This window comes from Lepidochelys kempii, chromosome 20, assembly GCF_965140265.1.
Source record: "Lepidochelys kempii isolate rLepKem1 chromosome 20, rLepKem1.hap2, whole genome shotgun sequence".
NCBI classification, from domain to species: domain Eukaryota; kingdom Metazoa; phylum Chordata; order Testudines; family Cheloniidae; genus Lepidochelys; species Lepidochelys kempii.
In genome coordinates, this window is record NC_133275.1 from 25,486,906 (window position 1) to 25,512,230 (window position 25,325).

Below are 25,325 nucleotides of genomic sequence, written 5' to 3' on the forward strand. Positions count from 1 at the left end.
GTCTGGAGTCCCAGGCCGCTAGATCTCACCACTGTGTGGAGCAAACTGTTCCTTACCCCTGTGACGAAGTGGGACTGTTCTTAATGTTTCCTCTGAATAGTGTGGGGGTGCCTCAGTTTCCCCTATGCCATTCTTAAGTATCTAGGTGGTGGGGTAAGGGTGTATGATCATTGCAGAGCCCTAGAGGGCAGGTGTGTGCAGGGGTCTGGACACAGAGAATGGCCGACACCCTGTTTCCTGGCAACGGATGGCCTGGCCCTTCCTCCCTGCAAGGTGAGAGCTAAAGTGTTGGAGAACAAAGGAATCAGGTGACCTCCTGGCCCGGGGAAAGGAACAAAGCCCAGGGGAGGAGGGGCTGGAGGGAGTTTCCATTTTGGGGCTGGCTGGGACATGGAGTGAAGGGCAGACGTGGTTGTCTGGCTCACTGCCCCCCAAAATGGACCCAGCTGAGGGGTCCTGTTCTCTTCACCTACAAGCTCTGTGTTAGACCATGTTCCTGTCGTTTAATAAACCTCTGTTTTACTGACTGGCTGAGAGTCCCGTCTGACTGCGGAGTTGGGGGGCAGGACCCTCTGGCTTCCCCAGGAGGCCTGCCTGAGTGGACTCGCTGTGGGAAGCACATGGAGGGGCAGAGGAGGCTGAATGCTCCGAGGTCAGACCCAGGAAGGTGGAAGCCGGGTGAGCTGTGTGTCCTGAAGACAGTCTGCTTCCAGAGAGGAGACTTCCCCAGAGTCCTGACTGGCTTCACGGGGAGCAGTTCCAGAGCATTGCCCAGGGACTCCGTGACAACCCCCCAACGCCCTCATTTCACTCAGCTCAGGACAGCCCTGGGCAGCGCGGATCCCCTGCGGAGCCATCCAGCCCGACTCCACGCGGCATGGAGAGAAGATTGAGTGACCGAGGTGCCTGGATCTGTTCTGCCCTCGCCCACTGGGAGCCTGGGCCTCGCGTTCCAGGCTTTGGACGGCAAGTCAGAGTGGAACGTAGGAAGGTGGTTTTCCTTAGTCAGCTCTGCTCCTTGGGTGCCTGTTGCTCACGTAAGGGGCTGCAGACACTGACGGCAGGAGATCTGGCAGGGAGATGAGCTCCCACGTCTGCACAGACCCAGATAAATGCTCCCAGCCAAAAATAAATAATAAAGACCCATAAATCTTCCCTGAGTGGCAGGAGGGCTCAGGTGGTGGTGAAGAGAAGTCAGCTCCTGACCTTGGCGGGAATTAAAATAGCTTGGAAGCAGTGAGCGAGCGAGAGAGCTGGCCTCTGCTCAGCTCCGTCAGTAACATCTCGGCTAAGCACAGCTATCGATCAGAGGCTGTCGCCCGAACCGCCCATTTGCGTGCGTGCAAAGCCCTGGCTGCGTGATGCAACATGCCCAGCGAGCAGAGGGGGCTGGGGAACAGCATCTTGGAAGGGGAAGTCTCTTTGCAGCCACGCTGCCCGTTTTGCCAGCCGTCTGTTCCTCTCAGCGGCAGCTGGGATGGCAGGAGATGGGAGAGCTGCGAAAGGAAGGACCCGTGTTCCACGTGCGGGGAGGGGAGACGGACGAGAGATCCTGCTGCTGGTGCAGCCTCCGATGTAAGATACTCGTGGACGTTTACAGCGCCGCTCGCCCTGTGGGCTCTTTCCAGGCAGGGCCCTCGGCTGAGGGCCGGCTGGCCTGGCGGATTGAAGCAGTGGGCGGGGATGCATGAGATCTGGTCTCAGCTCCCAGCTTTGCGCTGACTGTGTATGTGACGGTGGGTCTCAGCTCCCCTCGGTGTAAGCATGGGGCCACCCAGTATCTTGCCTTTGTCTGCTTAGATTGTAAACTCTGGGCAACGTGCGCAGCACCCAGCCCAGTCAGGTGGAGCCTCCCAGACACACACGAGGGGCACTTCCCCCACCGCTAACATGCAGCTACTTCTAGGGTGAGGAGCAGTGTCAGTTTAACAGCCGGGCATCGGGGCAGGGCGCAGAGGGGACTCCGGCATTCGGAATGCGCTACGGGGGAAGTAGGATCCCACCAGCCGGGACGCGCCCAGGGCCCTGTAACCTGTTCCTGGCAAGGTGTAACTCTTGCCCCTGGCTGGCTAAGGATTAAGAAGAGAAGACAGGTCCTGCACTTAGGACGGAAGAACCCAATGCACAGCTACAGACTAGGGACCGAATGGCTCGGCAGCAGTTCTGCGGAAAAGGACCTAGGGGTGACAGTGGACGAGAAGCTGGATATGAGTCAGCAGTGTGCCCTTGTTGCCAAGAAGGCCAATGGCATTTTGGGATGTAGAAGTAGGGGCATAGCGAGCAGATCGAGGGACGTGATCGTTCCCCTCTATTCGACATTGGTGAGGCCTCATCTGGAGTACTGTGTCCAGTTTTGGGCCCCACACTTCAAGAAGGATGTGGATAAATTGGAGAGAGTCCAGCGAAGGGCAACAAAAATGATTAGGGGACTGGAACACATGAGTTATGAGGAGAGGCTGAGGGAGCTGGGATTGTTTAGCCTGCAGAAGAGAAGAATGAGGGGGGATTTGATAGCTGCTTTCAACTACCTGAAAGGGGGTTCCAAAGAGGATGGCTCTAGACTGTTCTCAATGGTAGCAGATGACAGAACGAGGAGTAATGGTCTCAAGTTGCAGTGGGGGAGGTTTAGATTGGATATTAGGAAAAACTTTTTCACTAAGAGGGTGGTGAAACACTGGAATGCGTTACCTAGGGAGGTGGTGGAATCTCCTTCCTTAGAAGTTTTTAAGGTCAGGCTTGACAAAGCCCTGGCTGGGATGATTTAACTGGGAATTGGTCCTGCTTTGAGCAGGGGGTTGGACTAGATGACCTTCTGGGGTCCCTTCCAACCCTGATATTCTATGATTCTATGAAGACATTAGGGTTAACCCCGTGAGCGCTTGTGGAAAGTGGGCGGCAGGGGCTCAGTTTGACAGCAGGCCTGAAAGGCCCCCTAGCAGCGTGCTGAAGCAGCAGGTCAGACCCAACTTGGGGGTGGGGGGCCCCCGATGAATTATGAACACTGTTCTCTGCCCTGCCTGGGGCTGCATCGGCGTGAGTGGGTTTTGGTTGCAAGAGGAAGGCTGCGGCAGAAGCAAAGGTGTGAGTGTGAGCTGCTAGGGAGCGGGTGTTACGGGTCCCCCGAGTGCCTGTTCTTCAGAGTGTGAGAGGCGGTTACAGCTGAAGCAGCTCAAGTGCTTAGCCCCCAGTCCGGTCCCTGGCGAGGCAGTGGTCACACCAGTGCGAGGGTGTTGGTGGTGGTTGTTTAATGTCCACATTGCAGTCGTGCCAGAGGCTAGCCACGATGGTGCCCTGCTGTGCTAGGAGCTGTACAAACACGTACTGAACTACAGTCCCAAAGACGAGACCTGCCCAGGGTGGGAGGGACAAGGTCCCAAAGCTAGCAGGATGTGCAGGAGTCCCAGTCTGGAGCTGTGACCACAGCCCAGCGCTCGCTGATGGCAGCTCTCTGCAGCATTCCAGCAGAGGCGAGCCGGGAAGGGGGCACCAGGGTGCACGCAGAGCTGACGTTTCCAGGGGAAGGGGGGTGGAGGGGTTGGGGTGCCCCCCAGGACCTGGCTCCAATGACCTGCTCCCCCTGGACTTCCAGCAGAGACACAGGGCTTGTCTCCGCTGCCATGTGAGCTGCGACCTGGCCCTAGCTAGCATGGAAAACAACAGCCGCACGAGCATGCCGCACGAGCACACAGCCCCGCCTGGGACCCTGCCCCGCCCTGGAGCAGTCACCCCGCCCCGCTGCTGTTCCCGGAGCTGGCTGGCTCCGAGCTAACTGTGCTGTGGCTCCCTGGGCTGCGTTCAGGCTTCTGATCGCAGTGCAGACCTGCCCACGGTGCTAATGTGCCACCGAGACTTTCGCTGCCTTTGGAGGTCTCCCCTCCGGCTTAGCTTGGGAGGTCGGGGGGCTTTGCCCAAAGGTTGGCATCCCGGGGTGCCTGGCAGTGCTCCACAGGGGGATGCAGCCTCTGGAGATGACGTTGCATCTCTGCGAGGTGCTGCAGAGAGAGACCTGCCCTCTCTCCCCACGTAGGAATCGCCCCCTGGGTCGCTTTACCGCGGTAAATGTTAATAAAAGCTGTTAAGTTTTCTAACTGGTCTCAATTCCCCCATCTGCGGTGGGCAGAGTCCACGAGGAGGCGGCTTTCCTTTCATTTCCTCTCAGCTTTTTATACATTCACACACAAAAAAATGATTAAACTTTTATTATAACTTGCTGCAAAACGGCTCTGAAGCCTTCCGAGGCTGCAGCCGCAGCTGTAAACACCAAAAGGGCCCCTGTCAATAAATAAATAACCACTGAGGGAACGTGGCTGCGTTCTCGTCTCGTTAAGGCGCTGAAATAAACTAATTTTAGTGGCGGCGGCCGATGAAATGAAAGAACCGAAGCCCACAAGAAATGTGCACTCGGGTGGTTTAAGAGCCAAAGAACAGCGGCAGCCCTGAACAAAAGATGGGAGTTTATACATGAAAGCTGCAGGAAGAGGAGTCTTCTCGGCCGCGTTTATGTAAGTGGCCTAACTATGCACCCTAGGCGCGAGACCAGGAATTGGGACAGCTGGGCTGCAGAGATTCCGAGGCCGGGATTGTGATCATCCTGTTTTGCCTGAGCTGGAGAGCTTCTCTGCCTGGCGCGGCGTGGTGCCTTAGACAGACCTGCAGGAGAATTCAGTCCCTCCGGTTGGGGTGGACTTTCTGTCCATCTCCGTGTCTGCGCAGCGCCCGGCACAACCGGCCCCTGGTCTCCCGGGAGCCTGTCGGTGCGACCGTAGTGTGCAATCAGTCAGTGCTGTATTTATTTAGCCTCCTATAGCTGCTCTGTCCTGGCCTCTGGGAGGTAAGCTGGGTGTTTGTTAAATACCCGCGGCTGGATGGGCTTTACTAGTGACCTCGGTGCTGCTCTCTGCGGTGAGCAGTCCCCTCAGAGCTACCTCTCGTTCAGCAGGCAGTTTGTCTATCCAGAACCGGTGCACGGGGGTGACGCACCAGCCAGGCCGAGACACCGCGCGCAGCCAAGTGAGCAAGCAAATTGCATTTGCAAAGATCTTCACACACGTCTCGCATGCACCCCGGGCTACGGACACTGCGCTGCAGCGTGTGACGGGGGAGCGGATGCTGGCGGAGGAAAGCAGGAAAAGAGAGAGCCCCGGGCAGGCAGAGGTTAGGGAAATCAGGCTGTAGCGTGACCCTTCCCCACAGGACACAGAGCTGGAGATCCGTGGCCAGCACCTGTGTTCTGCTGCTGTGTGATTACGGCAAACTTCCCTCTGCCGGAACGGTGGGCCCGGCAGTTTCAGTGTCACCGTTGCTGGGCGTATGTCAGTGTCTACCCAGGTGCTGAGGAAGCCTGGCCGTGCCGTGCCTGGGGTTTGGAGCCACTTATCGCAGGGTTTACATGTCCGTAACGCTGGGCAGTGGGGATTGCTCGTTCTCCAGCCCAGGCGGTAGTGGAGAACATTGCCGCGGTCCCTTTCTCCTCCCACGGGGTGCAGGGTGGGAGCGGGGCACTGGGGCAGAGGCATCCCGGAGATGTCACTGCCACACTGGGAATTAAAGAGCTGGCATCGAGACTGGGCGGTGCGGGCTGATGAACTGGGAACCGGTGACGTACCCTGTGCTGCCTCGTTTCCCCTCCCCAGCCCGCCCGCTGCCCCTGCCGCCTGGAGACACCTGTGCTGTGTGACGTGTGCGGTAGGAGCCAGCAGGGCAGTGTGGTGCCGGCTGTCCCAGGGCGGGAGCGCTCCCCTGCAGTCCGCTGGCCAGTAGCTACACCGGCCCCGTGCGCTGGGGCCTGCTCACGCGCCGGAGTAGCCCTGGGTGAAATTTGTCAGAAAATATTTTATTCAGCGAAAAATGCAGTTGTGGTCGACTTGAACTGACTCGTGACTCTGACATGAATAGTTTCGGCCACTCGTGAAAGGGCTGCAGGAGGAGGAGATGGGGGGGGCTCGCACCCTAACCCACTAGGCTCACGGTTTCCAGGGGTTAGGGCGCTCACCTGGGAGGTGGGCGACGCAGGTTGAAATTCTCGTTCTGGAACAGACCCAAAGTCACCAAAAATTCTGATTCCGTTTGACCCAAAGTGAAAGGTTTTTCGTGGGTCCGTTCCATGGCTGTTCCAGGCAGCAACGTGCCCAGCCCTGGTAGGGAGAGACGGTTCTGTGCCGTAGCAAACACGCAGGGTGGCTAGATAAGACGGACAAAAGAGAAACGGGCCCAGAGAGGCTGGGAATAGAAGGCAGATCTGCTGAGTCTCAATCCAGCGCCCTCCCCGCTAATTCGCGCTCCCTCCCCAGGCACAAGGCTCGCCAGCAGGTTCCAGTGCGGTGCCCAGAATCTAAACATTTATTTGGAAAAAAAACAATCCCAAAGCTTCTGGCTGTAACCCAGTTGCCATCCACTCGTGGATATGAATGTATTGAAACAAACCCCCATGCACACCGCTCCTGGTGCCCTGTGGCTCGGCATATAATGGGCCTCATTGTCACTCACCTGGTAACCCCTTTACATGGTGTTGGCAGCACAAACAGGCCTGGTTGTAAGTGAGAATCTGCTCCCACACTGAGTGTGATCAAAAGGAGGAGGGGAGCTGGATGCAGTGACTATGCTCGAATGAGTGACTAATGGCTGCTGATGCTGCCAGGCCAGCTGCCTGCTCGCTTCCCCATCTCTCTGGTGCAGAGCGAAAATGCTTTCTGCTTGCATGCCTGTAATTCATTTAGCACAATCATCTTTTCATTATGGGCAGGAGGTGCAGAGCTGGGAGAGGGCCTCATTAATTAAACAGAGATCAGGGAAGGGAGCAGGGCGTATCAAATCAATTCTGGCCAACTCTTTGCAGAATCCAAATGGGAAAGTCACCTGCAGCCTTCCCAGGGAAGGCAGAAGAGTGCGCTGCTAATGAGGCATCTCCCTGGAGCGCTGGTATTAAATCAGAGCTTCGTTCTGTTCCCAGGTCCTTATTAATAACACTCAGAACAACTCCGGTGGCCAACTCTTCCTCCGCTCTCATCCGTGCTGAGCTCTGATTTCGGGATCTATATTGCATGGATCTGGGTTGTTTTGCGTGATGGGGAAGGAGCTGGACAATCCTGCGGGTCCTGAGCTCCGGGCTTTGGGAAGTAGAAATATTGCTGAACTTCAGCAGAACTTGAGTTCCTGTAGGAGGGAAATCCCCCGGGAACAGCAATAGAGGTGACGAATGTACCTAGAGAGAGAGCACGTGTCCCACGACCACACCGCGTGCTCTCGCCTGTACCAGTCCCCAGGGCTGCTCTGGGAAGGAGGGGCCGTACCCCCAAGAGCGCACCTGCTCTCACCGCTCTGTTTTGCTTTTCCAGGTGCAGAACGTCTCCCAGTCCATGGAGGTGCTGGACCTGAGAACCTACCGCGACCTGCAGTACGTGCGCCACACGGAGTCCCTCATGAAGGGGCTGGATTCCAGGCTGAAGGTGGCCACCGAAAGCCAGAAAAGCCTGAACACTAAAAGCTTCCAGGTAACCCTTTGCAGACTCCCGTTTGCCAGTGGTCTAGCTGTCTGGTACTGCTGCCCTTGGGTGCAGTCAGCGCTGTGGTTCTGAGTGATGCCAGGAGTGCCTGGAGCATAGGGATGGTGCTGCTGTTACGTGGGTCCAGCTGAGGCTATGGGGCAAGATGCAGAGAGGCATAAGTGATGCCCAGGCCTTGGCGGGATTTGGGCGTCGAGGTGTGTGACGATGTGACTCAGCAGGGAGGGGGGAGTGTTGACCTGGGAATGTGCCCTGGGGATGGGAGACCTGAGAGCCTGTCACCTGAGCCAGGAGGGGGAGGGGGAGGTAACACCTCTGCCCAGGAATGTGAACAGGGGCTGCAGCAGGGAACCTGCTGGGTGGGTTTAGTTTCAGTTTGGGGCTGGGTGGAGGAACACAGGGAACCCCAGGGCTGGGGTCTAAGCTCCCTGCTCCCCCAGAAGGACGTGATTGAGGGGTCCTGGTTGTACCCACAAGCTCTGTTTTTGGACTGTGTTCCTGTTGTCCAATAAACCTTCTGTTTTACTGGCTGGCTGAGAGTCTCAGTGGATCCCAGGAAGAGGGGTGCAGGGCCTGGACTCCCCCACACTCCGTGACAACTGGTGGCAGCGGTGGGATCTACTGCACCCCGTGAACGGCGCTTCCTGCAGTAAGTGACTGGGGAGCAGTAAAACGAAGGGGAATTGACGGGGACCAGGCGTGCTGAAGATTCAGAGAGAGACGGTTTCGGGGGGCGGTTAACCCCTGGGAATGTGTGACCAGAGAGAAAGACTTTTGCAGTAACAGGGTCCCCCGGGGGATTGCAGCGAGCGGTCCCAGGGGCGGAGGAATCTGCAGCTCGACCCTGGCAAAGAGGTGGTGACCTCGAGAAGGACTGGCACACGAGGGGCTTTTCCTGGAAACCGTGGGAAGCTGCCCGGCCTGCGAGGGGCCAGCAGGGAGATGTACGCTAAACGCCTGAAGAGCGACCTGGTGGAGCTGTGCAGGCAGAGGGGGCTGCACATCGGGAGGTCCACCAAGGAACAGCTGATTGCCCAGCTGGAGGAGAGGGATCGCTTGGATGACCCGATCCCTGTCCCTGAGGGAAGCCGCCCGGCAGACGCAGCGTGGGCCCTGGGGCCTGACCGGGCTGGGAGGGGTCAGACTGCTGCTGAAGACATCCCGAGACCCTTCCTACCTATGTCCGGGGGAGGGGTTGGGGGAAGCCCAGCGAATACCGAGGGCACCCTGACCCCGGCACCCAGCAGGGGATCCTCCCGGCGGAGCTCCCCATCCCTGGAGCGGAGGCGGCTGGAATGGGAGAGGGAGATGAAAATGAGGGAGCTGGAGGATCATGAAAAACAACGTCAACATGAGCAGGAGGAGAAGGAGAAACAACGTCAACATGAGCGTCAGGAGAAGGAGAAACAAAGACAGCATGAACTGGAGCTGGCCAGGCTGAGGAGCAGTGGGGCCCCGGCTGCGGCTGCGGTGAGTGCGGGGGGACCCAAGACTGCAAGGAGCTTTGATAAGTGCTTCCTGGCCCAGCGGAAGGAGGGGGAGGACATAGATAGCTTCCTGACGGCCTTTGAGAATGCCTGTGAGCTGCACAGGGTTGACCCTGCAGACAGGCTCCAGTTCCTCACCCCCTTACTGGACCCCAAAGCCGTGGAGGTGTACAGCCGAATGACAGGGGCGGAGGCAGGGGACTATGAACTGTTCAAACAGGCCCTGCTCCGTGAGTTTGGGCTGACCCCCGAGATGTACCGGAGAAGGTTCCGGAGTCAGCGTAAAACGCCTGAGGTCACCTACCTACAACTGGCCAACCGGATGCAGGGGTATGCCCGCAAGTGGACAGCTGGGGCCCGAGCTAAAGAGGACCTGCTGGACCTAATCGTACTGGAGCAACTGTATGAACAGTGCCCGTCCGACCTGAGGCTGTGGCTGGTGGACAAAAAGCTCGAGAACCCCCAGCACGCAGGGCAGCTGGCCGACGAGTTTGTGAACAGTCGGTCAGGGGGTAGCCGGGAGGAGTCCCAAAAGAACAGGCCCCCCCCGATGCAGAGAGAGAGTCACCAGGGGGCCTCCCAGCGGGGAAATAGGGAGAACCCCCTCCCACGGGGAACGCCTGGCGTCGGGCCCCTCCGACCCGCTCGAGGGGACCAACGTGACCTGAGCTGCTATCACTGTGGCCAGAGAGGCCACGTACGGTCCCAGTGCCCCGGGCTCAGGGACAAACTGAGCAGACCCAACCTACCCAGGGTTAACTGGGTAGGGACCCAGCTGGACGAGGGGCAGACGACCCAGGAAAGGGGGCCTACCAGTTTACCACCTGCCCCGGAGGGAAGAGTACCCCAGGCCAGCTCCACCAGAGGGCTGGAGGCTCTGGACTCAGGGTGCTCAGTTTACAGGGTGGGCGCGGGGCTGTCCCTCCGGAGAGAGTGCCTTGTTCCCCTGGAGGTGGATGGGAGGAAGGTCAATGGATACTGGGATACGGGCGCGGAGGTGACGCTGGCCCGGCCCGAGGTGGTGGCCCCAGATCGGGTGGTGCCCAACACCTATCTGACCCTGACAGGGGTGGGCGGGACCCCATTTAAGGTGCCCGTGGCAAGGGTACACCTGAAATGGGGGGCCAAGGAGGGCCCCAAGGATGTGGGGGTACACCACCATTTGCCCACTGAAGTTTTGATGGGGGGAGACCTAGAGGACTGGCCAAGCAAGCCCCAGGCCGCCCTGGTTGTGACGCGTAGCCAGAGCCGGCGAGGGGCACTGCGCCCTGACCTCGGGGAGGGTATCACACCGGAGGCGCAGGACCCTACCCTGGTGGGGAGGGAGGGCCGAGGGGCACGGCTCAGAGAGGCTGAGGCCTCAGACCTGGCCAATGAGGGGGAACCGGGCCCCGTCCCTGCCCCAGCCGCTGAGTTCCAGGCCGAGTTGAGGAAAGATCCCTCCTTGCGGAAGCTCAGGGACCTGGCCAACCTCAGTGTGGTACGGACCATGAGGAGAGGCTGCCAGGAGAGGTTCCTGTGGGAGAAGGGGTTCCTGTACCGAGAATGGGCTCCCACAAGGGAAGTAGAGTCCTGTGGGATCAGGAGGCAGCTGGTGGTCCCCCAGAAGTATCGCCGCAGGCTCCTGTACCTGGCCCATGACATCCCCCTCGCAGGGCACCAGGGAATCCGGCGCACCCGGCAGAGGTTGCTACAGAACTTTTACTGGCCCGGGGTCTTTACCACGGTCCGGCAGTATTGCCGATCCTGTGACCCTTGTCAGAGGGTGGGGAAGGCCCGGGACAAGGGGAAAGCGGCTTTGAGACCTTTGCCCATCATAGAGGAGCCTTTCCAGAAGGTGGCCATGGACATCGTGGGGCCTCTCAGCAGGACGACCCGGTCGGGGAAGAAATACATTCTGGTGGTGGTGGTGGTAGATTTTGCCACCCGCTACCCCGAGGCAGTGCCCTTAGCTTCCATTGAAGCAGACACCGTGGCCGATGCGCTCCTGACCATTTTCAGCCGAGTGGGGTTCCCCAAGGAAGTCTTGACAGACCAAGGCTCCAACTTCATGTCGGCCCTGCTCCGGTGCTTGTGGGAGAAATGTGGGGTCCGGCACGACTGGGCCTCAGCGTATCACCCCCAGTCCAATGGGCTGGTGGAGAGGTTTAACGGGACGCTAAAGATGATGCTGAGAACCTTTATGAACCAGCACCCGCAGGACTGGGACAAGTACTTACCGCACCTGCTGTTCGCGTACAGGGAGGTGCCCCAGGAGTCGACCGGATTTTCGCCTTTCGAAGTGTTATATGGCAGGAGGGTGAGGGGCCCCCTGGACCTGATGAGAGATGAATGGGAGGGGAAGGCCACTCCCGATGGAGAGTCAGTGGTGGAGTATGTCCTGATCTTCCGAGAGAGACTGGCTGAACTCATGGGCCTGGCCAGGGAGAATCTGGCCAGAGCCCAGAGGAAGCAGAAGGTCTGGTATGACCGCACGGCACGGGCCCGTGCCTACGCCACCGGGGATCAGGTGATGGTTCTCATCCCAGTGAGAAAGAACAAACTACAGGCCGCCTGGGAGGGCCCTTTCAAGGTCGTCAAGCAGCTCAATGAGGTAAACTATGTGGTGGAGCTGTCAAACCGGGCGCACCACCGCCGGGTGTACCATGTGAATATGATGAAGCCATATTATGCCAGGGGGAATGTGGTGTTGGCCGTGTGTGGACAGTGGGAGGAGCAGGGAGATGACCCTTTAGTAGATCTATTCCCTGGGACCAGAGCTGGTTTCCCCCTGGAAACAATTCCCCTCTCGGATCAGCTAACCCCTGCCCAGCAAGCTGAGGTCAGGGGGGTGCTGCATCCGTACCGACAGCTGTTTTCCAACCAGCCTGGACGCACTAATCTGACTGTCCACCGGGTGCAGACAGGGTCGCACCCGCCGATAAGATGCTCCCCCTTCCGAGTCACAGGGAAAACTGCTCAGGACCTGGAAAGAGAGGTCCGGGACATGCTGGCTTTGGGGGTGATCCAGCCATCTGCCAGCCCTTGGGCCTCGCCGGTGGTGCTGGTCCCCAAAAAGGACGGGTCGGTCCGGTTCTGTGTGGACTATCGGAAGCTCAATGCCATCACTGTATCTGATGCCTACCCCATGCCCAGGCCGGACGAGCTCCTAGACAAGCTGGGAGGAGCTCGGTACCTTACTACCAGGGACCTTACAAAGGGCTACTGGCAAGTGCCGCTGGATGCAGATGCCCGACTGAAATCGGCCTTTATCACCCCTCTGGGGCTCTATGAGTTCCTGACCCTGCCTTTCGGCCTCAAGGGAGCACCGGCCACCTTCCAGCGCCTGGTGGACCAGCTCCTGAGGGGGATGGAGAGTTTTGCCGTGGCGTATATTGATGACATCTGTGTCTTTAGCCAGACCTGGGAGGACCACGTGTCCCAGGTTAGACAAGTGCTGGACCGACTCCAGGGGGCTGGGCTGACTGTAAAAGCGGAGAAGTGCAAGGTGGGGATGGCGGAAGTATCTTACCTGGGCCATCGGGTGGGGAGCGGCCGCCTAAAGCCGGAACCAGCCAAGGTGGAGGTGATCAGAGACTGGCCCGCTCCCCACACCAAAAAGCAGGTCCAAGCCTTTATTGGGATGGCAGGATACTACCGAAGATTTGTGCCCCACTTTAGCGCCATCGCCACCCCCATCACGGAGCTATGCAAGAAGGGGAAGCCAGACAAGGTGGTCTGGACCGAACAGTGCCAGGTGGCTTTCCGGGCGCTGAAGAAGGCTCTGGTCAGTGGCCCAGTTCTGGCAAACCCAGACTTTGACAAGCCCTTTGTGGTGTTCACCGACGCCTCAGACACGGGACTGGGGGCGGTGTTAATGCAGGAGGATGAAAAGGGGGAGAGACACCCCATCGTGTACCTGAGCAAGAAGTTGCTACCCCGGGAGCAACACTACGTGGCCATCGAGAAGGAGTGCCTGGCCATGGTGTGGGCCCTCAAGAAACTAGAACCCTATCTCTTCGGGCGGCACTTCACCGTCTACACCGACCACTCTCCCCTGACCTGGCTGCACCAGATGAAAGGAGCCAACGCCAAACTCCTGAGATGGAGCCTGCTCCTGCAGGATTACGACATGGACGTGGTCCACGTGAAGGGAAGTGCCAACCTGATAGCGGATGCGCTGTCCCGGAGAGGGGGCCCCGAACTTCCCCAGGTCACTGGTCAGCGTGACCCCGCTCAGTTCAGTCTCAAAGGGGGGAGAGATGTGACGATGTGACTCAGCAGGGAGGGGGGAGTGTTGACCTGGGAATGTGCCCTGGGGATGGGAGACCTGAGAGCCTGTCACCTGAGCCAGGAGGGGGAGGGGGAGGTGACACCTCTGCCCAGGAATGTGGACGGAGGCTGCAGCAGGGAACCTGCTGGGTGGGTTTAGTTTCAGTTTGGGGCTGGGTGGAGAAACACAGGGAACCCCAGGGCTGGGGTCTAAGCTCCCTGCTCCCCCAGAAGGACGTGATTGAGGGGTCCTGGTTGTACCCACAAGCTCTGTTTTTGGACTGTGTTCCTGTTGTCCAATAAACCTTCTGTTTTACTGGCTGGCTGAGAGTCTCAGTGGATCCCAGGAAGAGGGGTGCAGGGCCTGGACTCCCCCACACTCCGTGACAAGGTGGCTTTGCAAATCCCATTCTGCGTCTGCTAGGAGTGCCCAGAGGCACCAGCTGTGACCAGCGCCGCATGGCGCCGGGGGCTGCACAGACCGTCCTGCCCAATGAGCTCACAGCCTAAATGGACGAGGCCAAGGCCCATGTCCTGCTGCTGTAACATGCCAGCCACAAACCTGCCCTTGGCCTGGTCGGCTCTAGGAATGTGGGCCGGATAACTGCGTCGCTCAGGGGCGTGAAAAATCCGCCACCGCCCTCATCTCCCACGAGCAACGTGGTTAAACCGACCTGGCCCCTGGTGTAGACCGAATTCTCCTGTCAGCCTCCGTGCCTGCGTCAGTGGGAGACCCCGGCCTTTGGCCGAAGGGAGCATCTTCAAACGCCCCGGCACATCTGTGACGATGTGAGGCAGCAGGGAGGGGGGAGTGTTGACCTGGGGAGGGGAGACCTGAGAGCCTGTCACCTGAGCCGGGAGGGGGAGGGGGAGTGACACCTCTGCCCGGGAATGTGGACAGAGGCTGCAGGAGGGAGCCTGCTGTGGGGGTTTAGTTTCTGTTGGGTGCTGGGTGGAGGAACGCAGGGAACCCCAGGGCTGGGGTCTGAGCTCCCTGCCCCCCAGAAGGACGTGACTGAGGGGTCCCGGTTGTACCCACAAGCTCTGTTTGAGACTGTGTTCCTGTGGTCCAATAAACCTTCTGTGTTACTGGCTGGCTGAGAGTCTCAGTGAATGCCAGGAAGAGGGGTGCAGGCCCCGGACTCCCCCCCACTCCGTGACAATGTAGACAGTTCTGTCGGGGCTAAAAGCACTTATGCTAGTGTCCCTTATTCTGGTCTGTGCTGGGTTATGTGCGTTCGTGGTGGCAGAATTGTTTCTGCACTGGAGCTTCTCCCAGCAGAGAGATGTCGGTGGGAAAATCACACCTAACCGAGAAGGTGCAGGGAGTGGAATGACCGGGCCCGGGTCTCTATTCCCAGTCCAGAGCCTTAGCCACATTGAGGTGTCCCTAAATAAGTGCATGAGTCAATGAAATAGGGCTCTGTCCCGGCAAATGTGCAATTGCTACCCAGCAAGTGACAACCAGCTCCCATGTGCCATAATGGGTGGACTCTGTGACCGAACACCGAGTAAGCACCAGGCTGATCCCTACACACAGGGACCTTCCCTCGAGGAAATGGGGTTCTTTCTGAAGCTGTCAGCCTGAGCCCTGACAGCCAAAGTGTGTTTGTGTCTCGGGAGCGGCCAGTGCCAAATGCTGAAACCTGGCCCAAGGAAGCGGAGGCGGAGCAGGGACCCGGAGCTGACAGTCGCAGAGACGAGGCGTTGATCAAACATCTGAGCTGTAGCAAATGTCTTCGTGGGTTTAATCACAGCGGCTGGTGCCAGGCCCCTGGGACTGGGATACGATCCTGTCAAGAGGCAGGAGTTGTGGCCCAAGGACACCGGCTGGGAATCATGGCCCTGGCGAGAACCGGAGAGAAAAACCCCAGTTGATGGGAGCTGAAGGCTGAGGACTGGTCTTGGTCAGCGGCTTCCAGGAGACCCTGGCTTGCGGGGAAGCTCCTGAGGGGTGGCTGCAGGCACCAAAACATGCCTTGAAGGAGGACAAGAGGTAGGGTGGGGCCTTGCACCTGGTGAGTGAAATTCACCCCAGGGGATGGGCCAGCACCAGGCCCAGGGCCACCCCCCAGCTCCTCACCCCCAGGCAGGGCCCAGCACCAGGCCTGGCCTCCCACCCTTCACCCCAGGGGATGGGCCAGCCCCGGGCCTGAGCCTGTTGTATTAAACTGAGCGGAATAAAGGCCCAAAGAGTGGAAGGTGTTAACACGACCCTGTCGCTGCCCAGGGTTCGGGGCTGGCACAGAGACCTCAGCCTGCTCAGCGCCATGGCAAATGTGCTGGGGCAAGGAATGAAACCCAAACAAAAGGCCGGTTGAAATTGAACTGAGTGAGGACTGAAAGCAAACGTACGCCCTGCCTATCGTGGTCTCAGAGACTGGACATCGGTGAGCATCTCGTGCTGTCCAGCCCTCCGTGGTGGTGGTCGGTCCTGGGCTGGGAGCAATGGGCACCTGCCTGCTTTTGACAAACAGGACCCAGGAGGGGGAGCAGCACTAGGCCAGTACAGATGGGGAAATATGGGGTTTGTTGTTCTCCAAATGCAGGGCGGCTGCTCCATCACGGAGGGATGTGTTGGGCTGGCGGGTTGGAAAGGGCCACCCGAGGGAGGGGAAGACGAAGCAGGATCTCAGACGTGTCCATCTGGAGTCCTTGCTGGTACAGCGGTGATGGTCCAGTGCCCCCATAGGCAGGCCAATTACCCAGGTTTAAACCGGCCAGGCCTGTTTCTGGAGGAGTTTGTCCCTGACGGGTTCTGGGGGATGCTGTTTTGCAGGACTGCACATGCACCGGGGCTGGCCCATGCCGTTCCAGAAGTACCAGCATGCACCCCCCACAAACCCCGGGCAGGCCCTGGCATGAGGCCTTGTTCCCCCCACAGCTCCTCACCCCGGGGCAGGGCCCAGCTCCAGACCCAGGCATCACTTAAGTCCTGCTGGGTTTAGGCCTTTGGCTGCCCCACTGCCTGGGGGTCAATTTCACCTCACACGAGCAGAAGCAACAGGCAGTGAATGCTGCAGAGTGAAGCGTCTTCACGTGCCCTTGAGTTGGGAGGCCCAGGGATCTCAGTCGACCTGTAATGTGGCTTCCCTGGCTGTGGGCCCGTTCCAATCACCCACGCCCCAAAGACAAGCTCCCTGCACCCTCTGCGGCTGGCCTGCCCTAGGCCCACCCCTGCCTGCTGCCCCCCATCTCTGCCGACTGCAAGAGGGGTCACGCCTAGCTGCGAAGCAGCTCGTGCTGGTCACTGTAGATGATGGGATACCAGGGTAGATGGCACCCGGAGCTGCTCCGGTCTGGCCGTCCCTGTGTCCTTTGTGCCCGTGCCAGGAAAGCGTAGTGCTGTCGGACTTGCTCAGTGGAGGAGGTGTCTCCCACAGAACGGGCAGGAGCTGCCGAGAGGGAGATGCTGGCTGGAAAGTTGTTTTCTCATCTCTTCCTCCCTAATGAGAGAGCTTGTGGCATCCTTGCCCAGAGCTGCCACCTGCCTGTTCGCGAGCCGCACACATGAATATTTCATCCTGTTTTCTCCCCCGATGGTGCTTTGAACAGTCCTGCTCGGTGGAATCAAAGCGTCGCAGGTACAGACAGACTCTTCAGGAGCCCGCGATTCCTCTCTGCCGCAGAGGCGGGCGTCTATTCCGCAAGCAGGGGACGCCTGGGGTTCAGCAGCATTTTACAGCTCAGCGAGAGATGCTCCGACAGCTGAGACGTACATTCAGAACTTCTCACCCCCCCAGCCTGGCAAACTTCAGCCGGCATCATTAGCAGAGTTTGAACCCGCGGCCTTCAGCGTGCGATGTTTTCAAAAGCAATGCCTGATTGTGAAAGCCGCGGTTCGGGACCCCGAGCGGTGAGCTGCCTTAAAGGGACTATGTGGTAAGTACGTGTTCCTGGAGATCAGGACCCTTTAAGGTGCCCCAGATGGGGCCACCCAAAACTACTAGTTGCATCTGAAAATGTCAGTCGTTGAGCTGCCACACAAGCCAAGGGAGCAGATCCTCTGGCTAGTATCTATAGTAAGCTGTTAACCTCCCGTGTCCGCTGAAGAGGGACAAAACCCCTGCTGGGTTCGTGTGGATCGCTGTTCGTTCTGGAGGCGGTGCCATGGAGCCTGGCATGGTGGGGTCTGGTGAAAGGTGCCGTCTTGCCAGCCCCTTGCATGGAACAGATTTCACATGGGAGGTGGCGAGGTGAGGTCCCCACACAAACAGCCCCTCCCTTGGGAAGTCTGCAGTGATGCCTGTGGAGGATCATGGACATTACAGGTGGAGAGACCCTGCCGGGCTACCTCGTCCCATTTCTGCTGGCAGTACGGGCTTGTTCCCGGCTGCTTCTTCTCCATGGTCTGTGGCCTCTGCATCTCTAACGTCTTCTGCATTGCCGCGAGCCTTCCACAGCACTGCAAATCCCAGCTGCAAAAAAGCAGCATCCACTGCTGGCCTCATAGCTTGGGCAAAGGGAGTTGCGAAGTTGGAGAGCATTCAGAGGAGAGCCAGGTTTCAGAGGAGCAGCCGCGTGAGTCTGTATCCGCAGAAAGAACAGGGGGACTTGTGGCACCTTAGAGACGAACCCATTTAATTGAGCATCAGCCAGGAGACGGACTCGAGGTCTGAGAAACCTGCCCGACAGCGAAAGGATAATCTGCTGGGCTTACGGAAGAGAAGGTTACAGCGCGGCTTGATCACGGCGCTGCCTACGTGGGGAGGAGATTTCCGATCCCAGACTAGGCAGAGCGAGAGGCAGCGGCTGGCAGGCGGCGCGAGACGAATTCAGTGTAGAACAAAGGCACGCGCTGATACCAGTGAGGGGACTGACCAGGAGCAGCTGACCCTCAGGTGCAGGGGACTCTGGATGACGTGGTCTCCTCAGACGGCAGGCCCCTGGGCAGGATGCCGGGCTCGTGGGGGTGTTTTCTGGCCCGCAGGAGGTGACACTAGACTGGTACCTCTGGGGCCAGAGTTGATGCTGCACCTTTACAGGCAAGCCCCTGCCGCTCAGCTCTTGCCAGGAGCCCTTTGGTCCTGCCTCCATCAGCTCCGCTCAGGAGTCAGCGGGGGAGGCAGGGCCATGGGCCAGCGCCAGGCTGACACCAGGAGAAGGGCCTGGCATTTGCAATTAAAAATAAGTAAACAAACAAATGGCTTTCCTGCAGCCCCTGGGGAGGAATCTGTGCTGATAAATGACTGCAGCCCGGCCGCCTCCCCAGCCTCTTCTCCATTCAATCACCTTCCCTTCCCCCCCCGCCCCCCCAAGTCATTTTTCAGGTGCTCCGAAGCCGCTGTGATTAGAAACCATTTGCTGGGAGTGATGGCTGTTGATTTCTGCAGCAGATGGGAGAGGAACTGTAACCCAGCCAGACCCACCGGGCAGCAGAGCTGCCAAGAGCTGCAATCTCCCCACTGCAGCTGGGACGGGAGCATGGGGGTCTCTGGAGGTAACTCACAGTGACCCAGGCACCCAAGCCCAACTGACCCCATGTGAGGTGCACCCTGTGCTGATACGGGCGCTGCGGGGGGTGCCCCAAGACCCAGGTATTAGCCTGGGGCTGAGTAGGGTCAGAGCCTGCTGGGCCCCTCTGCAGCTGGGGTTTTGTCCTAAAGTCCAAAACCCTAAATAGCCTTCCCCGCAGGGTGCTCTGGCCAGTCCCGTTCCCCAGGCCAGTGTCCGTCTGTCCAGCCCTAACATGCCCATCTATCCATCTGTCTGTCGTCTGGGCCTCCCAGATCTGCATCAAGCCGCACCAGCCGCAGTAACCCCCCAGCCGCCCGCCCGGCCTGTGAAGGGTGGGAGGTATGAGGTCCGTGAGGGGGATGGGTCCCGTGCGTCTAGTGGCTAGAGCAGGGACCAGCAATGGGGGGCTGCTGGGCTCTAATTCTGCTCCGGTGGGGGCCGTGTTGTAGTGGTTAAGAGCAAGGCGCTTGCAGTCAGGACTCCTGGGTTCTTTTCCACTCTCTTCCCCTGTGACTATGGGTAAGTAACATCACTGCTCGGTGCCTCAGTTTCCCCCTGTAGGGTGGGGATAGGGACTCTGGCCCACCTCCCGGGGCACGTGAAGAGCTGCTAATTACCCGCAGGGCCCACTGCTCCCAGTCCTGGTGGGTCAGGCCCTGAGGAAGGCTGCATGTTGCCAGGCGCAGTGGAATGGATGAAACCCTTCCCAGCTGACGCCGGGGCCCAGGTACCTGCTGCTTGCCACCAAGCAGCCGCGGGCCTGCAAGCGTGACCGCCCCCTGCTACTGCCTCGTGGTTATTGGCACTGGCGTTGCCAGGAGCTGGGGCGGGGGGGACCAGCCGTTCTGCAGATGGTGCTGAGCAAGGTGGGGCTGGGATTCACATGGGCTGCCTGCGTTCGTGGGAGAGAGAGGAGCTGGAGCCATTCTCCCAGCAAAGCCTGCAAGCTTTGGTTAGGAAAGGTCTCCCTGCTCTCTGGGATCCCTTCCTGCTTCACTGAAGCAGGTCTGCCAGGCTGCAGGGAGGGCAGAGGTCAGCACAAACCCACGGCCACCGGGCAGGACACAGCCCCCCAGCACCAGCTGCTTGCAGGAGGGAGCCCAGCGTAGGAGAATGGGGTTGTACAGATCCGTCAATTCACTGGCAAAGGAACCTCAGCTGGGTACAGCTATCGTCTGGCTGTCCATCCCCATTCACACCTCTTTAGCTGTCTGTCTGTCACCACGCACCCCTGCTATCTGTCTGTCCCATTGGATACGGATGCGCCCATCCCTGTGCTAACAAGGTGCCATATGCAGACACCTATTCTTACATGTCTCTCATTTTGGCCTCGCCTTGGGCAGAGGGTGAGATGTGGAGGGATGGGGGGGGTGAGGGGCAGCGGGCAGGGTGAGGCAGGCAGGTTGGTACCCTGCAAGAGGCTGAGTTGGGTCAGTGCATGCGTCCCTGTAGGCAGATGCCCAGAGCCTGAAGCCAGCCGTGTCTGTTCTGGCTGCAGGGACAGAGGAACCAAAAGGAGAGTCCTGTGGCTATTCCCAAAGGGGGCACATCTCGTAGGCCGGTGGGAATGATGGAAACAGGCACTCGGGAATGGCCTTGAACTCTCCTGCTTCCAACCTCTAACAGCCAGGGGTCATGAGGGAACTTCCCCAGAGGGCAGATAATCCCAGTGCTGCCTCCGTGGGGCTTCATGCACCTGTCTCTGGAGCAGCTGGTGCTGGCCCCTGGTGGCGACGGGATCCCAGGCCATTCCTCTGAGCAATTCCTCCTGCCCAGCTCCAGAGGGAGCATGGCATGGTGCTGGCTAAACCTCACCACCCTCCTGGGCTGATGGTCATATCCAGGGCCAGCTGTCAAAGCACAAATCAAGGGAAGAGGCCCTGGCAGGTCTAGGAGCCGAGCGCTGCCAGGAGAGAGGTCCCTCCAGCTTGCTTTGCAGCAGCGGGAGGTGAGAGCCGTGGGCCTTGGCTCACTCACTGTTAAGGACCCCAAAACGCAGTAACATGCAGGAAAGAAAAGGGGAATCGCTGTGTCTCCTGACTTTGTGCGGCTGCTGAGGGCGAGGAGACGCTCGCTGAAAGGCAGGTGGATTTACGGAGTCCTTGAGTGAAGGCGACTTGGAGAGCAATTTCCAGCCAGGCGCAGGTCAGCGTGGCCCAGGGGGAGCCAAGGCCGAGATCTGCTCAGGCAACCCTCCTGCCTCAGCCCAGGGGAGGTGACTCTCAGGCCGGGTCTGCGCTGGGACGTACATCGGTACAACTGGGCCGCTCAGGGGGATGAGAAACGAGCGGCATCGTTATCCCGACCTGCCCCTGGTGTGCGCAGCGCTCTGGCAGCAGCAGTATGTCCTTCCTACCTCCCACGTCTTCTGCGACGTGCTGCCGCGGCGCGATGCAGCGTTTGAAGTGCAGACCCGCCCTCCGCAAACCCAGCGCCCTAGGACAGGCGGGCAGCATTTGCCGTTGACCAGAGCGGCTGGTGGCGGGCGTGGAAGAGGAAGCCTGTGCTCGAGGCTGTAGCTCAAAACGTAAGAGCGGCCAGACTGGGTCAGACCAAAGGTCCGCATAGCCCAGTATCCCGTCTTCTGACAGTGCCCCAGAGGGAATGAACAGGGAATCATCAAGTGATCCATCCCCTGTCGCTCATTCCCAGCTTCTGGCAAACAGGCTAGGGACACCATCCCTGCCCATCCTGGCTAATAGTCATTGATGGACCTATCCCCCGTGAACTAATCTAGTTCTTTTTTGAACCCTGTGATAGTCTTGGCCTTCACAACATCCTCTGGCAAGGAGTTCCACAGGTTGACTGTGCGTTGTGTGAAGAAATACTTCCTTTTGTTTGTTTTAAACCTACTGTCTATTAGTTTCATTGGGTGTTATGAGAAGGAGTAAATAACAACTGCTCTTACTAGGGACGTTTGGGGCTGGGTGCCAGCCTCTCGGGGTGAGTTCTCTGGCCTGGGTGGTTCAGGGCAGGCTCTATAATCACAAGGGTTCCTTCTTGGCAGTGAAATTGCCAGCTCTTCACCAGTACGTCCTTCCTACCTCCCACGGCTCCACCAAGAACCTGAAATCAATCAACAAACGAGAGTGTTTCCTCTTGCTCGGTGATTCTCCACGTTCCCCCAAGGTGACCCTGCTTCGCAGGCCGAGATCCCTGCCGAGCCCCCACCCCTCACATATGCAATAAAACCAGAGGAGGCTATACCAAGCGAATCGGTTTGTGCGTGTGAGTCGAGGTGTTGACCGGGAACACTTGACCTTGCAGGGTCCAGGAGTGCGAGGAGGGTCCCAGAGCCCAGACAGCCACACCACCATCAAACAGCCCCGGGAGCCTGAGTCAGCTGGCTCCAGCCAGCCGTGGGTTTGTAATTGCAGTGTAGACGTACGCAGGTGCTGTGCCCAGGCTGGAGAACTGCCCCGAGCAGAGCAGCTGGTTCCCGCCGGGGAGTCACTTGTTCGTTTTTCCCCTCACCCCTGCATCTGGCTTGTGCTCTTGGCTGGCAGGTTTATCACCCCGGTTTCTAAGAGCAGCGCTCCAGGGGCGCGAGTCTCCAGGCCCCGAGACAGAGGGCAAGTCGCACACGGTGCCTCCGGTGCGTGGCACGAGCCGGGCGTTGTTCCTGGGGAGCCCACGGCATCTCCGATGAGACGAGCGTCCGGCCGCGGTAACTCACTGGGCAGAGGCAGGCGTGTGAGGTGAGGGGGAGGCAGCTGATGCAGCAACAGTCGCCGACCCTGTGGCACTGAGTCCAGGCCAGACCCGTGCCCTGGCAAGCCCGGAGATGGCACATGAGGCTGGCATGGATGGACGGGGGTGTCTGTGCTTCTGTCCACAGCACTCGGGCACAAGGGGGCCTCTGTGGAGCAGCCCAGGGCGAGTGACACGAACCTTGGGCGATGGCCTGGAATCGCAGCTTCTAGACTGTCAGTGGGGAGCTCAATGACAAGCTCCCCCCCTTCCCCCCGGCTTCGTGCCTGGCAGGAGCTTTGCTCGGCTGCTTCCTGAAGCATCAGTACGTGCCCCAAAGCCTTTCTCCAGCCCCGGAGTTCCCGGTGGCTGCCCAGCTCTGCAGCGGTTAAACCATCTCTGCTGCTGTCCACAGGCTCCTGGCATTGCAGGAGGCGCGTGTTCCCTTGGGTGGGGCCCTGCAAAGGGACTCAGGACTTCTGGGTTCTATTCCTGGCTCTGCTGGTGATCTTGGACAAGTCACTGCCTCCCTCCATGCCTCAGTTTCCCTTCCCACCCTTTGTCTGATTAGACTGAGCGCTCTTTGGCATAGGGACTGTCTCTCATTCTCCATCGGCGCAGCGCCTGGCACGGTGGGGCCCTGATCTCGCCTGGGATGTCCGTGCAGCACCACAGAGCCCAGGGCTCGGGCTGTCCCCTTGAGAGCTCAGCATGTTCTGGAAGCGCCTGTCCCCATGGGCCGGGATTGTCAAAGCCACCTGGGGGTCCGGACGCGCGGTTCCCGTTGGTTTCAGCGGGGGTTGTGTCTGTGCTCGGACGCAAGGTCTCCGGGTTTGGCCGCGTGGGGGTGGAGTGCCAAGGGGTTAATCCGCAGGATGGGGTCCCTCACTCGCTCTCTCCCCCCCACCCCAGCTCTTGCTGGGAATGTTACTCCCCCGGGGTGGCCGTTAATTCTCAGGGCTGCCGGCTGCCTGCACAGCCCAGCCGGGGCTTTTTGACTCGCAGAGGGACTTTCGGCCATGAGTCTGACTCATTCCCATCTCCAGCGCTAAGCACCGCTCAGCTGCAGCCGCCTGGATTTAGCTCCAGGGTGGATTCGGTCCCGTCAATCTGGACGGTGATTTTGGTCACTGGCTTTGGGCTCCCCAAGTCGAAGGGTATTTTTCTGTGATTTAAGTCAGGCATCCAGGTCAGAGCCGCATGCACGCACCCAGTGCTATTGCGTTGCCCCCGCCTCACTGGACGCCCCCATCCCCGCCCTGCTGGCACTGCCCGCCCCCCGCCTGTCCCTGAGGCTGGATCTTGGCAGCTCAGCTCGTTCCAGGGCCTTCTCTTTCACACTCGGCACTCCAGCAGCGGTCATAAAAAACGCAGCAGCAATTACTGTGCCGGCTTTCCAGGGCCTGGCGTGCGTCTCTCTGTGCAGCCAACCTTGCCCAGAACTCAGTGCAGGTCTGCAAGGTGCAGGGAGCTGGGGAGGGCAGAGGAAATGCCAGGGGAATAATGGAGGCCAACAGCAGGCAGGACCTGCACCGTGTCTCGCCGCCGGCGTGGGCAGGGGGGGAGAGCACAAAGCAGCACACACAGCAGCATCTGGACTCAGAGAAGCAGTGGGGACTAGCAAGCCCGTGGCCCTGGGGCCCGATTCCCCTCCCTCTGCTCACCCCTGGGAACACCACCATCCTCCTGGGGTCGTCGGGAGGGGAGGACCGGCCCCTGAGTGCAGACGGGCCCATGGGAGCACCTTGGCTGGCTGCATAGCGCAGGCCAGAGCTCCCCTCCCAGGGGCTAGCACAGATCCTGTAGCCAGCCACCAAAGGCCAGATTCTCCGGTGCCTGGCACCTTATACCAGCGCCGAGTGAGTGCAGATCATTGCTGCTCTGATCTGCTTTGCACTGGTGTAAACGGGGAAGGACAGCAACCTGCTCGCCCCCCCCAGTCTGAGGTGAAAGCCCGGCCCGTGCGACGCCGCAGCCGGTTCTGCCGCTGGAGATATAGCGTTTCCCGCGCCCGCTCAGCTTGGCGCGCACGAAAGCCGCCGTGCCATGACAGTGGTGCAGGCGGCAGCCGGGGCTCCCCCCGGCGAACGCAGTGAGGGTCGCGGGTGCGGTCGCGCTCGGGCAGCCAGCCCTGCTGTTTTTAGGGCTCTAGCTCAATCAAAACTAGTGTCCGGGGGTCTCCCCGAGCCAGCCATTGCTCCCCTCCAGCTGCCAGGCAGATGTCCCCTGAGAGCGGTGTCACTGGAAATACAGGTGCAAGTGAGCCAAGAAAAGCGTCCATGGATTTACCACACCCGTTAGTAAAACTCTGCCGGGTTAATTCCTCCCCGCTGTGTCGGGCCTCAGCGTCCAGCTCCAGGATTCCGGTCTGTCTTTGTCTGCTGGGTTCCAGAGCCCTGTGCTACAGGGAATCTTCTCCAGATGGGGACAAGTCAGCTCTTCACCATCTCTCTTTGAGAAACCACCCAAAGTGAGCAGCTTGTGTCTCGTTGTAAGCTGTCTTCCAAACCTTGGCCAACGCTGCCAGTGGTTTGCTGTTCACCAGTCATGTGCTCTGGGAGGTGCTGAGTTTCATCGCTTTTTGGGACCAGAAAGGACCATTCAGATCACCTAGTCAGAGCTCCTGTGGAATGCAGGATGCAGAATTTCACTCTGTGATTTATGTACCCAGCCCATATCTTGTGATGGAGCTCGCGTGGATTTTTCCGAAAGAGCCATCCAGGCTGAGTGGATCCCGACGCTGACTCTGACTCCCTTTGTGACCTTGGGTGAGCCCCTTCTCCCCTGTAACACAGAGACAACAACACAGATCGCAAAATATTAATTAGCTCATATTCACCGACTCCTTGGAAGATGCAAAGTGCTAAGTTTTGTAATTATTATTAATTTCTAACCCAGGGGCCGGAACCTGCCTCTGGCATATTAATGAGCCCTTAAC

At 59.2% G+C, this 25,325-nt stretch overlaps 1 protein-coding gene across 2 annotated transcripts in view; it reads left to right on the forward strand.

Moving 5' to 3' along the window:
• The window catches only part of OLFM2 (olfactomedin 2), an 88,739-nt gene that overhangs the window by 53,068 nt on the left and 10,346 nt on the right, over positions 1 to 25,325 (forward strand). For both annotated transcript variants that reach the window (XM_073318420.1, XM_073318419.1), the window contains exon 3: positions 7,335 to 7,490. In XM_073318420.1, coding sequence (XP_073174521.1) covers positions 7,335 to 7,490 — 156 coding nt within the window. The remainder of the gene's footprint in view (positions 1 to 7,334; positions 7,491 to 25,325) is intronic.